The following is a 17752-nucleotide window of genomic DNA, read 5'->3' as shown; positions in this document are numbered from 1 at the left end:
AATCTGTTGTAGAGTTTTCACTGGTTTCCAGCGATGTCAAATGCTTCCCCAGTGCTAGGTGTAGTAGTTGTTATAATCCATTCACTTCCCGCCTTTGTCATCATATGTCCATTAACAATTGCTGATAATATTATAGATGATCTAAATCTACATGTTATGCTAGAATTTGCAGGAAGTATACCGTCTAAAGGCTCTATAAGAACACAATTGTATTCGTGTGTTTCTGCAAAAGTTGTTGGAAACGGTAGGCATGGATTTGCTGGCTCAGTGCAGTCTATGAGAAATGTCCCTGTCTTGTGATTCTTGGAATCTGTTTCGGAGAATATCGTTAGTTTATAATATCCTGTAAAAGGCAATCTCAAAGTAATATTAAATGAATGATTATCACTGTCGACCAGTGTGCATTTTACTCCGTCTGGCGGATTTCCTTCGGAAGTTAATTTTACTGACCGTTTTAGGTTTTGGTATGTCGGAAAGCAAAGTTTTGCCTCTCCTTTTACTTTATACTTCACCGGCACTAAAAGAGCACCAGTATTTTGAAATCCATAATTGTTGGCGTCGGACAAAAATTCCCATAAACCATCGTTCTTTGGAAATGATATATCCTCGTCGGCCCCATCTGACTTTATAGTGTACTGAAGTAAAAGAGGAAGATTTTCTGCCTCGGGGCTGCTATGTCCGTATATATGCAAGCAGTAGAGTCCAGGAGGAGGCGGACTAATTGAGACTGCAATTTCCCTGTTTTTTTCTTTGCGAATGAAAATGTATTCTGTTCGTATATCCGTGACATTAGAGAGTCTGTTCAATGTAGCGGTACAGTTGTGAAGGCAATTCTTAATATCTGAAATCATAATATCAACACATTCATGAACCATGATAACCTCTCCTTTGTGGGAAAACGGCTGTATCCCTAATTCTTTTGCAATGTCTGTTATCGGGACATCTTTATGTTGATATAGTTACACATCAAATCCCATTCTTTGCTTTCCTGAATGATATTTGAAATATTAGTCCCATTATTACGTTTTCCACTTTTAGATACAATTTCGTATTCGTATACAACCCAGAAATTGTCTTCATTCTCTGTTTTTCCACTTAAACGAAATTCATCACATTGACTTGGTGTAGTTACAATAGCAATGTATACGTCGTTTATTCTCTCCATCTTTTCACCAGCCAGTTGAAATGTTATCATAATTGGTGATTTAATTCTAAAAGTTATAGTTGATTGTGCTGGTAAAAATCTCGACGAAGGCTCAATTAAACTACATGAAAATGTCTGAGTGGAATCAAATGTCATAGGAAATGGCATGCATGGTTTACTTGGTTCACGACAGTCTATTAAAAAATAAGCCATTTCAAAGTACCGCCGTTCGTCAGCTTCCTCCGTAGACTTTTTAAACAATAAAGTAAGTTTGTAGTAGTCCTGAAAAGGAAAATTTATTTTCACTTTCAAATAATGGTCTGCACACTCTAAAATAGTATAGTATTGCGCATCAAGTAATGTATTATTCGTCGGTTTTAGTTTAGATAAAGAGTAGACTTTCTGTTCAGTGCGAAAACAGATCTCTAAATTTCTGTTACATGTATGAAAAGAAGAAATATTATATGCATTGTCGTTGTGAAGTCCAAGAGTGAAAGCTTCAGGCATTATACCCCATAAGCCTTTGTGAGAGGGATATGGATTTACCTCTAGTCCCCCTTTCATCGAAGATATAATGGTATAATCTAGTAAAAGTTCGTGTGTTTTGCTATCTTTGTCAATATGCCCAAATAGTCGCAATATATATGTTCCAGCTAACGGTGGACGAATTGTTACTTTATCTTCTTTGGGATGTTCTTTTCGTAGAAAGATATATTCGTTCATTTTAACAAATTCCCTTGATTCGAGAAAAAAAACGACATTGAAAACTAATCTGTTCATACTATCTACTGCTGTTATTTCAACTTCGTCATCAATTCTTATATTGAAACATTTGTGTGATTTTGGTATTAATCCCCATTGCTTAGCATATTTTGTTCTTGGATCATTAACTGTTTGTGCGTCTGTTGTAAGTCTACTACTCTCTGATGAATGATTATTGTTTGCAATTTTTAAATCTTCCGTCTGTTCGATGCATTGCTCAATTGATTTTTTTCATGTTTTCACCAGGTATCTTGAAAAGACTTTTCATTATTCCATTTGAACTTTCCACGGTTTCATATTCAGACAAGCACCAACAGTTTCCGTCTTGAGAAACATTCCCATTGATGTTGACCGCTTCACCTGCATCAGGAAATATTATGTCTACAATCCATTCGTCGCCTATTTTTTCCATTCTTTTCCCTGAAACATTAGATATTTGCAGTATGTTAGATTTCATCCTAAATCTGATTTTTGTACAAGTAGGGATTTGTCTGTAGACAGGTTCGATTATTTTACAGTTGTATTCGTCAGTTTTCGAAAATTTCTTTTGGAAACGGAATGCATGGTACCAAAGGTTCAGTGCAATAGATCATGAAAATGGCCATGTCCTGGTACGTATCGTTTCCATTCACTACTGGCTTCAGGTATAATGTAAGTTTATAATAGTCAATGAACGGAAAGCGAACCTTAATAATCAAAACATCTCCTTTGCTTTCTGCAAATACATATCCTTCATCGCCATTTAAATTATTTTGAGCAGAATGGAGTTGCACTAATGCGGGAGTTCTTTTTGTAGTCTGCAAACGAATTTCCGTTTCCCTCTTAACACTTTGCAGGACTGGAACACTATTCCCCTTGCTTTAACCGCAATCATAAGCCTCTGGTTTGATCCCCCATAATCCACTTTCTTGTGGAAATGGTCTGAGGTCATGAATACATAAAGATTTTATAATATATTTCATCAACATAATATTCTTGTTTGTATTTTTATTAGTTTGCCCATACAATTGTAGTAAATATTTCCCATACGACCTAGGTCGTACTTTGATATGTAATTCTGATCTGGATTCTTTACGAGCGAAATCGCATCCGGTTTCTTCACGGTTTCCGTTATTCATATTAAGAAAAACAGCTTTAATTCTCAACAGTTTTTCATCTGTATCCAGCAAGATTATATCCAATGGTTCTGTCATGTCGATAATTCCATGCTTATGAGATTTAGGATATATTTTCCATAGCATTGCTTGAGATGTTGGTTCAATACTCTTGCTAAAATCATCTATTGATATTGGTGTTGGAAGTAGTTGCCATTCACTGCTTTTTATTGGATTATCATTCATATATGGAAAGTGTGTGTATATAAGATGGTGTGGGTCTGTAAGGAAATTAAAACCATTTTGACTCTCTTGGCCATGAATCCGTTCTTTAGCTCCCCATGTACAGTCAAGTAGAAACCATTTTTCATTGATTTTTACGGCATTCCAAGCGTGATCTAATTTCTTGTCCAATGTCAATGTTTTTTCAGCTGAATATTTGGAACTTTTTGAAAATCCTTGTAAAAATTTTACTTCCACACATGCATAACTAAAATGAACAAAACGCCAAGAAATAACCTTTTAAGTTACATTTAAACAAACTTGCATATACTGTGAAAGTACTTTTATTCGTGGGGTACCAATTTTCGTGGTTTTCGTGGATGGCTTTATCCACGAATTCAAGTGTCCAACGAAATATAACAACTGTTGTCCAAACTAAGACATGAAAAACTCCCCATTAGGTTTGATTGCATGGATACGGGCATATAATCTAGAGAATGCATCGAACATCAGCAAACGCACTATGAACTATATATACAACTGGTTTATTCCCGATTGTCCCACTTTTTAAAATTTTAGAGTTCTGATTGTCCCACATGAAAAGTTCTGATTGTCCCACATTATTTTATGAAGTAAAATGTTCTTAGATAAACAATGTAACTGTTGTTTGTTTTGCTAAATAAACAAGAATTAATTTATTGCACATTTATTATTAATTTTATAGAAGTATAAAAAAAATGTTTTTTAAATCATTAGATTAATGCACTTTTGATTAAAAAAAAATTATTTCTGATTTATGAAATATATCTACAATGTTACGTTATTTATAAAACAAATTTCAATACCGTAATTTTAATTATACATTTTCTCTAAAGTTTTTGAATAAATAATGCATGCAATTTAAAAAAAAAAAAGGTATAAACTCATTTACATTGTACACTTTACACGAACTTGTTGATGGAGAGATTTTTCCAGAAGACTTTACAATTTTACTAGGGAAGTCAGAGGACATTAATACAACATTCTCTGCACTATTGAAGACTACTAACACCCAACGTCAGATTCACCTGAACCCAACAACTTCCTTTTTTTGATAACGAAGCTGTTGTCTAGAATTCTGCCAGATCAGCCGTTCTAAGAATCAATATCAAAGGTTGTTTTTCCAATATTCCCAGTGTCTTTGCCATAAAGTGCAGTCAACAGGACTCGTCACCAACTATAAAGAAGAACCAGACTTCCATAAAAAAAAGATGTGGTATGATTTCCAATGAGACAACTCTCCAAAAAAGACTAAATGACACAGAAATTAACAACTATAGGTCACAATACGGCCTTCAACAATGAGCAAAGCCCATACAGCAGAGTCAGCTTTAAAGGTCCCATCTGAATAATGTAAAAAAATTCAAACTAGAAAAACTAACGACCGAATTTATGTACAAAATAATGAACAAAAAACAAATGTATTACACAGTAACAAACGACAACCACTGAATTACAGGCTCCTGACTTGGGACAGACACATACAGAACGTGGCGGGGTTATACTTATTTGAAGGCGCCAATCCTCCCACTAACCTGGGACAGTGATGTTACAGTACAACATAAGAATAAACTAAAAAAAATAAGTTGAAAAAGGCTTGTCTCATCAGATGGGTACAGACAGAAATACATTTAACAAATCACAGAGTGGACATGGACGTGGGCGGCTACTTATACATCCCCACAACAAAGACAGCAAGTACAGATCTTAGAGTATTCGCAGTTACTGACAGCTAGTTCAAAGCCAATAAAAACTAATTAAAAAAATCATGCATCTAAGACTAAAATTTTATGATTTCATATTATATTCCATGTTTGATTATACTTCAATTGTTCCTACTACATGTATGTGCAAAATATAATATGTTAGTATTATTATTTGTTCATGTTTTTTTTTCATATTTTATAAGTTACAGTGATTAGTAACTTGTAATTAACTAACACAGACTATAAAAACAAATTAATCACTATCAAAACAATTCCCAATTGTCCCACATTTAAACTTCCCAATTGTCCCACAAATATATTCCCGATTGTCCCACAAAATTTCATTACTTTTTTACCTGTAATTTCAAAAAGTGGGACAATCGGGAAGACACCATACAACTTCAGGCAGGATTTTATTGGGCTTGCTTTTCATGTCATAAATTTATAGCATTTGTTTATTTAACCGTTTTCTTTAAGCACGTGTTTATGGCCAATTTAACACCTTTGATAATCGTCAATCTGTTGATCATTCGATCTCGGGTTAATTAGTGTCATCACTTCTGATTACACGTGTTCAACAATTAAAATGTTTACTTTACAATTTACTTCAATCGAGACAATTTTTAAGCATAGATGAATCAAATTATTTCCGAAAATTAACTATCTTTTAAAATATATGTTGAATGTTGTCAGTTATGAAAGACGAACAAGTAAGTGAAAATGAACACTTTATTTTGCAATGTCCACAAATCATTATAAAACAACATACTACTAGGATTATTTTCAAGAATCTTCGTTTCTGATGGCTTCAAATTCTTAACTCTATTTTTTTTCTAGAAAAGTAAAATCCACGAATTTAAGAACCCACGAACATGTAACTTTTGCTCAAACCACGAAAATTGATACCCACGAAGAAAAGTACTTTCACAGTATATGTTATATTAATGTTATGAAGTGAAACACCATTTTGATTGGATTAGTTAGCTTAATCTTAAGAGTTATGTGATATGTTTGTTTAGCATTGTTTCCATTCTTATTTTATCATGGTGTTTCTGTCCTTCTGTGATTTATAACGTGAATTGTCAATAAGATATCTTCTTACGGTTTCATGACGAATGACAAAAATCCTTTAACATTAATTGCATATTGAAGAGGCTTAAACCCGACAAGTGGCTACTATACTTATTGCCAGCATTTGCGCTCGCAAAATGTATTATCAAGATTAGTCATTTGAGATAAACCACTCGGAGTACAGACCAAAATTGACATAGTACAGAAATATGATAAAATTATTAATCTATCTTATTTATGCTTACCCAATTTTTCACATTTGAAGGGAACAAAGATGGTCTGTAGTACTAGCCATTTATTTTAGAAAACCTATTTTTATCATATTCTATTGTATCTTCAAAACAACATGAATAACTAAATTATTTCAGTGAAAATATATTTTTTTAAATTAGATGATGTCGTTGGATGACAGTTTAACGTCCAGCGGCAAATCAAATTCATATTCTGGATTCGAGAACATGTTAAACCCGTTTTGCCTAAGACTGAAATAATGAGGCGGCTTTTATTTTGTTAGTTCACAAGATAACCGTTTGAGAAAAGACACGTTAAGCTACCCGGACACATTAATCTAACTCCGAGCCGACAAGTCTTTGCTCTTACTCCTTAAGGCAGCGTTAATTAAAAAACCTTTGTAAGCACACTCGCATACCCCACGCCCCACATTGTCACTTGGCAAACAAAATCTCATCAGATGTCTTAGTTCAACGACACATAACTCCTTAAAAAAGTCAACTGATAACAATTTCTGACTACTGCAACACTTTGTCATCGCAACTCCTCTTAAACCACACAATAGAATTTCATGAAACTTTGTAGTTAATGAGGATATAATATTATGTCCTCATTAACTACAAATGCAGTAGTGTATTTCCGGCAAAATTCTAAATTCAAAAGGGCATAACTCCTGGAAAAAAAAAGTTGAATCAAAATTTCCTGTTGATATGCACAGCTACATATTATGTCCTTATTGTCTACACAGTTTCATACAAACTGTTGCAGTAGTATATTTAAGCCAAAATTCTAAGTTCAAAGGGCATAACGCGTAGAAAAAAAAGGATCATAGTTTCCTGTCGATATGCTCATCTACATATATAGGATGTCCTCATTTTGTACAAAGTTTCTTGAAATTCTGTTGTGTGGTTTCAGAGGAGTTGAGACGGATCAAAATCATTATATCCTTCGCAACTTCGTTGCGTGGGTTATAATTATATTCTTAATTTCATAACTTTATTTGTAGCTCGTCAACTGGGTATAAATAAAACCAGTAACTTACAACATTTTATATTAACGCTACTGATGCGTGTTGTGTACAAAATTGTTAGCCAGATATTCAGTGCTGACATGAAATATTGATACCTTAACCTTTAAAATGGTGACATCAAAATCAATAGTTTCTTCTTCTCATTATATGAGACCATATTTCAAAGTATGGTTGCAATCCAATATAAATTATTAGAGATATCATCTGAAAACTAAAGTTACTGACGGACGAACTGACAGACTGACTAACGGGCGGGTCAATAACCATATACCACCATCTTCTTCGTATCGTAGCATGGGTATACTTATGAATTCATATAGATCGAAGCAAATCACAATTATAACCAGCATTGTGCTTGATGCTTAGGTATGAATTTCATGATGTTCCGGATGAAATTTCAGATTCAGCAATATAACCCCACTGATATTGCTAACAATTTTTATTTTCATATATTACTTTTACTGGTTCAGACCTAAACAAAAAGAAAAAAAAAACTTTGTTCAAAATATAATATTTGAACCGGACTTTTCGGTAGTTTTTTCGGGTAGAGTATTGGATAATTTTGGTTGACAATCATGATTTTTTTCAATATGTACATACTATCATAATTTTTTCAATAGACTTTTAGTGGAAGCCAAAAGTCTAAATGTTTAAAATTTTCTGACTTAGCAAATGTCATGATTAATGGTGCTTGTTACATACCTGCATAAGGCTTCAAACAACTTTGCATACCCAGTGCACACACACGTTCTACGTTTTAGAACTACTTGTGGATCCGAAAGTCTTTTATTATCACCCTTTAATTCATCTGTATCATATCTATTAACAAAACATTTTACATGAACAAATATATCATTTATGCAAACGAAAGATAGAGTTGAGGCATCTTCTAATATGCACTTCTATATGTGCATTCAAACCGTGTTTCTCCATTTAAATTGCCTTGTCGCGCCCTGGGAGTTTTACTTTATAATTTTACAACAACAAAAAATATTTTAAAACACAGTTTTAGGTACTGAATGGAGGAGCGAAGCTAATTCCCTGAAGCTGGCGAAGCGTATTCTAGAAACACGTAAAATCAAATGATTAAGTGAATTTGACCAAAGAGGGATTTCTTGTTCTGGTTTTTTTTTCTCTCATAAAAATAGGTTCAACTGCATCTTGAACTTGTCTTTTATATGATTTATAGGGTTCTGCTTAGGTCTATTTTCTTCCAGATTCTTGACATAAACCAGTAATATTTTACTAAAAGAATACTTGTTCTGGTTAGATTTTCATCTCGCATATGTCCGCTGACCATTGGTTCTTCTCTATTGCCTTTTATATTGCTTTTTTGTTTTTGTTTTATTTGTTTTTGTTTTTGTTTTATTTGTTTTTGTTCTTTTGTTTTGCCTATTGTTATAACTTAATGTGGAGTCTGTTGTCCGTTGTCATCGTTCGTCGTGTATTAACTTTTACAAAAGTATTATTCTCTGAGCCAATTGGAAACAAGCTCGACCATATTCATAATTTTTAGTCTTTAGTTTTCTATGTTGTGCCATCTGTACTATTATTTGTCTGTTTGTCTGTTTATTTTTGGCCATGGCGTTGTCAGTTTGTTTTCGATCTATGAGTTTAACTGTCCCTCTGGTATCTTTCGTCCCTCTTTTGTATCTATAGTTCAAATAATTGTCTGTTGATCTCAAATGTCCAAGCTACTAACATGGCCGTTATGGCTGAAAAAAAAACATAGGTTATAATGTGTTTTCCCTTTTGTCTTGATCATTACAGATACAGAAAATGTGAAAGGGGCAGATATGTTTAGATACTCATAAAAGATACCAGGCTTTTAATTTTGTACGCCAGACTAGAGATTTTTTCTACATAGGACTCATCGGTGACGCTCGAATCAAGATAGTTGAAAGGCCAAATGAAAAATTAAATGACAAAAAGTCAAGATCAATTGTCAGACGAATTTTATAGGATTTATTGCATTTAAGTGACGACTATGTCCAATTTTTAAAACTCATCTGACTTAAAGCTAGGGTAAACTTTTCCTATTACTTTGCGTCCGTCGTCCGTCCGTTCTTCCGTTGTTTACTTTTTATATTTTAATCTTTTTCTTTGAAACAACTGATCCGAATGGAACCAAACTTTGCAGCAATGTTCCTAGAATCCTATTCTGATTGGGTAAAATTTTAAAAATATACATGGCAGAAACCATAACACAAAAGCAACTTCTACTTTGCAGGAATATTCCATACATTTTTCAAATTTTTGTATTGATTGGAATCCCAAAATGGCGAAAACTGTGAAACATATTTAACATAGGACCCTATGGAAAATACATGCAAAAAACTTCTTCTTTGAAACAGTTTGAAAGAATGAATGGATAATGTCCTTGAGTAATTGTGTGATGATTTTGTACTAAGTTTGTAATTTTGATGCCCATTTGAATCCAAGATGGCTAACAATTAGGACACATAACGAAAAATTAGATACCTCTTCTTCATTATAATGGTTTAACAGATTGAATGAATAATTTGTCAGAATGATCAGCTTTATGAAAAAAGATCATAGGACTTAATCAAGTTTGTTAATAATGGAAGGTAAACGTGTATCATCTGGTGAATAGTGCGTGTGACTATCAAAATATTAACTTGTAGAAAGTGTGTAAAACTTGTAATTTAAGTGGTCTTATATATTAGGTAAATGTTACATCACCCAACAATATATGTTCCTGTTAGTTATTCTATCAGAGGCGTACGAGTTTTACTTTATTTACGTAATACTAGAAAAGTAAAAAAGTTAGTTTTACATACTAGTATTATGATGAATCTCCTTTTTACATGTGAGAGTTATCTTTCTTTTACCATTTCAATAGAATCATTTTGCGTAACACATACCTTGTAAAATTGCCCGATCAAGCCAAAGGGGAAAGGAAATAAAGCTATACTAATACCTAATGTTGTTTGTTATCCACACGTAAATTGCTCTGACAGTTTCCAATGTATTCTGTACAGGATTTGATAACTGATTTGCAAGTGTTTCAACAGACATTTCTGTATGATATGTTGCCTACAATACATCCGTATTTATGTATAAGTAATGTATAAAAAACTATGCCAACCAAAGATGGATATACTATACCAATTGAGCAAAATAATACAAACTATGAAAATAAAGTATAATGTGGATTTATTATTATTCGTTGGATACCAATTTTCGTGGATTTCGTGAGTATAGGTGAACCACGAATTTTAATGTTCGACCAATAACAAATGTTCAATAGGCTCGTATGCAGACTTTGGCAAAACGACGAAATAAGACATCTAAGAAAAAGTTTTCCTCAATCCACGAAGATTGATTTCCAAGGAAATAAAATTAATTCATAGTATATATATTGCAATGAGTCGTCCTCGATTCAATTATAAATATGATAGGTAACAATTCCAAAAAAAAAGATTTTTTTCAGCAATTTAAGTTAAATGGGGACAAGACGGATTCGCATGCTAGCTTGTGTTGTCGTATAAGTGATAGGAAAAAATATGGGGTTCCAGCTGCCTGTTGTGGATGAAGCAAAGAATAAGATCTTTCCAACCATTGATCGGTTATTCTTCTATTGATTTAAATATATCAGACCTTAAAGTCACCTTAAAAGCAATTATACAAACAGAGAAAAAAAAACATTTAAAAGGAATATAGTTTTTACTGTGTTCTAACTATTTTGCAGAAGACAAAAATTGTCTCGGTTATTGGGCATTGTTGTTTTTTAAATAAATTGTTGGATTCTAATACTATTGAAAAAAAATGCTTTGAAGGAAAATGAAAAAAGGTGTTGGTTTCCGTAGAAAATAAAAAAAAATATATCTGATAACTTTGATTTTATTTCATTACAGTCGTAAAAAATGTCTGTCCCAAGATTCCCGCACCAAAAGAAGATGAATGGTGAGTGCTAACAGGATGTGACATCATACTTGTAAGGCATATCTGTCTATATCTGAGAAATCCCATTGTTCTTTGTCAGTTGTGTTTTGATAAACTATGACGCCCGTTTCTCTTTTCTGTACATCTCGAAATGCATCTGGCTCCTTCAGTTGTGATGTTGTTTTTCCATTTGATATTTCTTCCGCCGATTTTATTTTATTTTCACGAAATATTTCATCGTTAATGTCTGCAGTGCAAGCTGTATTCTCACATTTTGTAAGTTTTTCTTCGTCGTTTGTGTTTGGACGTTTTACCTCATTTGCGATATCTTCAATTGAATTATGTACTTCTTTTGCTATGCCTGTATTGTACATTTGTTTTTTTTCTGCTGTTTTTCTCCTTTTCCTGTCTTTTTCTTTTCATATTTTACATATTTTGTATCTTCTTTATCAAAGCTTGTCATTTGTTCCTGATTCACAGTGAAAGGTTCTTCTCCATTAGAGTGCAATCTTGGCCTTGAAGGAATGGCAGTAGAACTGTCGGTCGACGCTGTAACATTTTCCCGTCGTAAAGTTGAATCTTCTTCAAAATTTCCTATCTTCACATATTTTTTTCTGTGTTTCTGTTCTTCCACTAATTCTAAGGATTAACTATCTGTCTTTCTTTTTTCCGTTTTTTCCCATCTTTTCTTTATCTGTGTATTCTTTTACGCATTGTTTAAAAATCTCACCATCATCCAGAATGTCTTCACACGACTTCTGAACTGCAGCAGGCTCCACACGTCCACTAAATATACATCCCATTTTTGTTTTAATCTGCTAGAAACAGTAGTAGAGTTGTGCAACTAAATTTGTTGGATCAATATACACTCATACACTCAAATTTAATTTCAAAATCTAAAAAAAGAAAAACACTATTTACTTGTACTTGAAGTTTTCAGTTAACTATCTACATTCAAAATTGTTTCACACGTCACACGTATCATAAAATTAATATTTGATGTGGCGGCACGGTAGGTAACATTATCATCCTTTGCGACACACAAAACATAGCTTATCAGAAAGGTACACCATCTCAGCATGTACTGTGTTACAACCCTAGATTAAGCCGACGAGCAAAGACATTACTCGACTAACCAAAGCTATGTTTTATATAGCCGAATGGTCTAGGGCGCTAGACATAGTGCATCGGCGTTGTTACAATGTCACAGAAGTATGGGAAGAATCCCGCTGAGGGAAGAACAAAGATTTGCTAACATTGTTGGGATAAATGTTAGACGAATTATATATATATATATATATTTCGTTTGGGCTTGTATTATATTTGCCTTCGGGTTTATATGATCCGTTCATCCTATTTCGACTCTTTCAAAATTCAAGAGTCTATCCTAAATTGAGGTAAATTATATGGCCTTCCAAATACCGTTTCGATTCCTAACATCACTGAAGAGACATTAATTGTCGAAATCCGGATATGGTGTACATGTGTTTGCACCTCATGTTTGCGGTATATACCATCTTTTCCGCAAGTTTATTGTTTTCTGTTTGGTAATAAATTATTATAAGATCCATTTTGTTACATCTTGTGATCCGTTTATTTGGCAATCGCCAATGGCAGTCAGCAGGGCTTAAGAACATCAGTTGTTCGACCTGCTAGTCAAATGCGTTTTGTTAACATATACTATTTCACTTTTTTGGTCTTTTGGAAAATGTTGTTTGTGCTGTATTTAGACCCCTCTACCAAGAAATTTGTTTTGCATGCACACGTATAAAAATTGCGGTTTTTATCCAACGCAATCATTGGTTTGAACGTTGTTTTCAATTTAGACTTGTTTATATTTTTTCGTTTGGGCTTGTATTATATTTGCCTTCGGGTTTATATGATCCGTTCATCCTATTTCGACTCTTTCAAAATTCAAGAGTCTATCCTAAATTGAGGTAAATTATATGGCCTTCCAAATACCGTTTCGATTCCTAACATCACTGAAGAGACATTAATTGTCGAAATCCGGATATGGTGTACAAATTTTTGCACCTCATGTTTGCGGTATACCATCTTTCCCGCAAGTTTATTGTTTTCTGTTTGGTAATAAATTATTATAAGATCCATTTTGTTACATCTTGTGATCCGTTTATTTGGCAATCGCCAATGGCAGTCAGCAGGGTTTAAGAACATCAGTTGTTCGACCTGCTAGTCAAATGCGTTTTGTTAAAATATACTTTTTCAATTTTTTGGTCTTTTGGAAAATGTTGTTTGTGCTGTATTTAGACCCCTCTACCAAGAAATTTGTTTTGCATGCACACGTATAAAAATTGCGGTTTTTATCCAACGCAATCATAGGTTTGAACGTTGTTTTCAATTTAGACTTGTTTATACATATATATCCATTTTGTTACATCTGGTGATCTTTTTATATGGCAATCGCCAATGGCAATAACTTTGTTTTGTAAATGATCTGATGAAATCACTGCTGGTATTGGCAGCTTTACAACATAAACAATTCCTTCTCCTACATTGTTTGTAGCAACCAGGAGGTGGAGTAGGTTGTTAATTCAATTGTTACTAATTTGTCACGGATGTTTTTTGGTCTTCTGAATGCCATGATTGCTGGGGAGGAAGATACTTTTTCCAAATTGGAATCATTCTCAATTTTTCAAAGCTTTCGAACAATGGATGACACACTTTTGAAATCAGGGTGGTAAGTGAGTATAAGAGGTGTTCTGTTGCCTCCTTGATTCTTATCCTTCTACTCCAGAAGTTGTTTGAGATCAATTCTTTTTGCTTTTTAGAAAGCTGTTGTTATTGTAACTTACTTATAAATATATTATAGTTTAGACTTATTTCAAATGAAGTCATACTTAATTATTTATGCATGAAATATAACCCCATCTGCTCCAATAAAGGCAGATAGAAGGCCAAATCATAAACTGTAAATAAGGTTTTCATGTGGAAGCAAATTTCTATTATTGTCATTCTAATTCTTCATATCTGGATGTTTCGGTGTGATGGTCATGTTCCTCATGCTTCGATTGAAATTTCATTTTCAACATAATACTCCATGTGATATTACTTATTATTATATTGACCGATATAGTTTGGCCTGATCCGGACGGTAAAGAAGGGTTTGACATGAAAAGAAAGAAAAATGGTTATTTTATTTGTATTTTAACTGCATGCGTATTTTCGGTATTTTGGGGGTATGACTTTTTATTATTTCGGTTTACGTACTATCATAGTCATGCACCTATTATCAAATTCGAAAGTGTAAATTTTTATAAGTTTTATATGTTAATATTTTCTGACTCAGCAAATGTCATCATTTTGTGGCTTTTTGTATGCCTACATAGGGCTTCAAACAGTTTCTTGATCTTATATTTTCTGCTTTGTCGTTGATATGGACTAGAAATAGGATGGAACCGAGAACCGTTCCTTGGGGTACTCATGATAGTTCTGTTGATGTCTCAGACTTAATCCCGTTCACTTCCACGCACTGAGATCTTGTAGATAGGAAGGCGTAAATTCAATTCAAGATGTTTTTCGGCACACCATATTTGTGAAGTTTACTTTTTAATAGCTCGTGTAGTACGGCGTAAAATGCTTTTTCAAAATCCAAAATAAATTTATCAGTTTGTTTCCTGTTGTCAATGGCAGTTGCCCAGTCGTGTAGCACGTTAATGAGTTGGGTTTCGTAGCTGTGTCTTCTTCTAAATGGAATGTTGTCGGCTATTTAGGATGTTGTGATCTTCAAAGTGCTGAATTAGGTACGAGCAAATGTTCTGGTAGTTTGCAAGTGATACATGTCAGAGATACTGCTCTGTAATAACTCGGGATGGTTCTGTCGTTTTTCTTGAACAATGGGCTATATATTAGAACTTTTTCATTCATCTGGGATGGTTCCTCTGTTGATGGATTGTTGGAAAAAGTGAGCCATTACCTCTGATATGTTAGGTGCCAATTCTTTCAGTACTCTGGGGTGTATACCATCAGGACCCATCGCTTTCGACGCATTAACGTTTTAAGTATCTTCTCCACTCATTTGGTTGTTACTGTGATGTTCCTCATTTTGTCTACAAGTGGGGTTTGGTATGGAATGGATTCATATTCTTTCTTAGTATAAACGCTTGTAAACTGTGTATTCAATGCTTCCGCTTTCTGTTGGTCTGTATCGGCGGTCTTACTATCTTGAGTCTTAAATGGGGATATTCCCTGTTTGTCTGCCTCCTGGTTGTTAATCATGGCAAGTTTATTCCTATAATGGTTTAGAATCCTGTTTTATATCGCTTATTAAGGATTAAGTTGTTGACGTAGTTGTTACTGGCTGTTTCAATTTCCTTGTTAATTGTGCGCCTTAATTCTTACAATTTTCGTTTTATTCTCACGCTTTTGTTTTTTTTTATAGTTCGCGTGTGATCTGTTCTTTCCTTTTATCATGGCCTTGATGTTATTATTTATCCATGGTATTGACTGTTTTCCATTTGATGTTTTAGTTGGTACATTGATTTTGGTGGCTTCTAGTATAAATTCTTTTATCATGTTCCAGTTTTCTCCTTCATTCCTGGATGGCCACTGAAGTATTTGTCCCTGGTGACGTCCCTTGTATCTTCTCTCATCTGATCGAAGCTTCCCTTTGAGTATTGGAAGAAGTTCCTTTCTGGTCTTATTTTTCTTGGAATTGTGCATCGTGGTCGCTAAACCGGTCAGGTGAGTGGATTTCTGTGAACTGCCCTGGTAAGGTTGTAATTAAAAGGTCTAGCGTATTACATTCCCTGGTTGGAAAAAGGACGAGTTGTTCAGCACTAGCCTCATTTAGTATTTATATTAACGCTTGACCGTCACTGCCGTTTAGACATGTGTTGGTATCTTTATTCAACTGTGTCTGCCAATTTATTTTACGGTTATTAAAATCACCCAAGACGTGAATGCATGGTTGTTTATTTGCTGTCCCTAATTTCTTGATTTTATCCATTTGATCCTTTAGTAGTTTCGCATATCCGGCACATTTATAAGTTCTTATTTGATAACCTCTTCTGAAACCAGAGAGGGTCCGTTACCACCGCCATCTAATGCATTCATAGTATACCTTTTTAAATAACCATATATACATGAAAAAATCATTAACAGAAACGATAGATGGCGTCGAGACAATAGACACTTATATGTGTATACGAACCGTATCGGAGATCGGAATTTTGTCTTATGAAATAACTCCATATTCACTTAGTTTAAGGTTTCGACGCCACACTCTTATCCTGATGAAGCTAATCCTAGAAACATTTCTAATTAAACTCAGTATATATCTATTTATTAGTATCAAAGGGTTGTTACTGTATAAATACTAGTTACTTTTGATCTATAAACAGTAAGCATCCGCACAGTAGTATGTCCTTTGCAATTTATGTATTAATTTCTCTCTTGATACTTCAAGTGTTCTGTAAAGTAAAGGGTCTTGAAATATTCAATTAATTAAGTGAATTTGACTACAGATGGTCTTAAGGGTTCAGTTTTTTTGTGTGTTTTTGACTACAGATGGTCTTAGGGTTCTGTTTTTGTGTGTTTTCTTGAACAAATAGGATTTTTCATGAACATGTAGGTTCATCTTAGCATACGTTGACCAATGAACCTTGTAAATGAGGACAAGGTCAGGTGATAGGTATACATGAAAATGTTTCTATTTGGCAAATATAGCTGTCCTTTTACTCAATCACGTGAAAAAAAAGGTTTTTTCATCAATCGACGAGTCATAAAAAGGAGGCCAAGGGCAACGTGTTGACAACTGCTATACAGAAACTTCAGACCATAAGGCATCTGTATTTAAGATATGAAGTGTCCATATCTTTTATCTTCTTCTGAATATAAAGCGTTATACCAAAAATTAACTTATTCATGTCCAGATTAGCATTCTTGTTTAAAATTCTGCAACATATGGCGAAGGCAAGACAAAAAAAAAAAAAAAAAAAAGGCAGAAATATTGAATTTTTATTTTTTGATAATGTAAACTGCAATTTTAAATGTTAATTTAATGCTCATCAAAGCCTGGTGATTTCTTTTATAACCATCATAAGACATTTTTGTAACAATTAGAAATTTAGCCTTAATTGCCTTAGAGAAAATTGCAGCAAGGCCGGTGCTGTTACAGCATTTGTCTTTTGGGACGTTTGGAGTTCAGTTATGTTTACTTCCATATTCAATGTGCCGAAATTTTAGTCCATTGGCCACTTGTGTAATCTGTTAGCATGTCAATGATTTCAACAGTAATGCCAGTGAATTGGGACTTTGGGTATGATGTTTATGAATTGGACAGGGAAATGCGCACTTTTTGTTCCTTTGTCCTATTTTTATCTACACAAAGTATTATTATACTACTTTTGGACCCTCCAATACAACAAAAAAGGCGAGAAACAGTTTACACTAATAATTCATTTGCTTATATTTCAGATAATGGGAAATCCTGTCTTTAAAATGGCAGCTATAGAAAATGTATGATAACAGATCATAAAATAAACTTTACATAGATATTAGATATTACATTATATCCACATCAAAACAC

At 33.7% G+C, this 17752-nt stretch overlaps 2 protein-coding genes across 10 annotated transcripts in view; both read right to left on the bottom strand.

The window, feature by feature from the left end:
* LOC127701157 (cytoplasmic dynein 1 light intermediate chain 2-like) overlaps window positions 1–17752 on the bottom strand; it is a 722868-nt gene that overhangs the window by 653687 nt on the left and 51429 nt on the right. The gene's annotated exons all lie outside the window — the stretch shown is intronic.
* On the bottom strand, window positions 18–12008 carry LOC127702733 (uncharacterized). Its single transcript, XM_052207039.1, has 9 exons — window positions 11936–12008; window positions 11256–11452; window positions 10241–10356; window positions 8002–8118; window positions 7756–7771; window positions 2359–2450; window positions 1544–1586; window positions 530–635; window positions 18–343 (listed from the first exon to the last, which is right to left on the bottom strand). The coding sequence occupies exons 1-9, from the start codon at window positions 12006–12008 to the stop codon at window positions 18–20; spliced, it is 1086 nt and encodes a 361-aa protein (XP_052062999.1).

This window comes from Mytilus californianus, unplaced genomic scaffold (assembly GCF_021869535.1).
Source record: "Mytilus californianus isolate M0D057914Y unplaced genomic scaffold, xbMytCali1.0.p SCAF_5, whole genome shotgun sequence".
In the NCBI taxonomy this organism is placed as follows: Eukaryota; Metazoa; Mollusca; class Bivalvia; order Mytilida; family Mytilidae; genus Mytilus; species Mytilus californianus.
This window is presented reverse-complemented; position numbering and strand designations above follow the sequence as displayed.

Bases quoted from the DNA above. Each gene is read 5' to 3' on its own strand.
- LOC127702733 (XM_052207039.1), bottom strand. From the start codon at position 12,008: ATGGGATGTATATTTAGTGGACGTGTGGAGCCTGCTGCAGTTCAGAAG. The intron at 8,119-10,240 runs GTATTAGTATAG...TTTTGTTAATAG, and splicing joins TGGATAACAAACAACATTAG to ATATGATACAGATGAATTAA. The intron at 1,587-2,358 runs ATCTAACATACT...TTCTTTTCATAC, and splicing joins AAAATCAGATTTAGGATGAA to ATGTAACAGAAATTTAGAGA.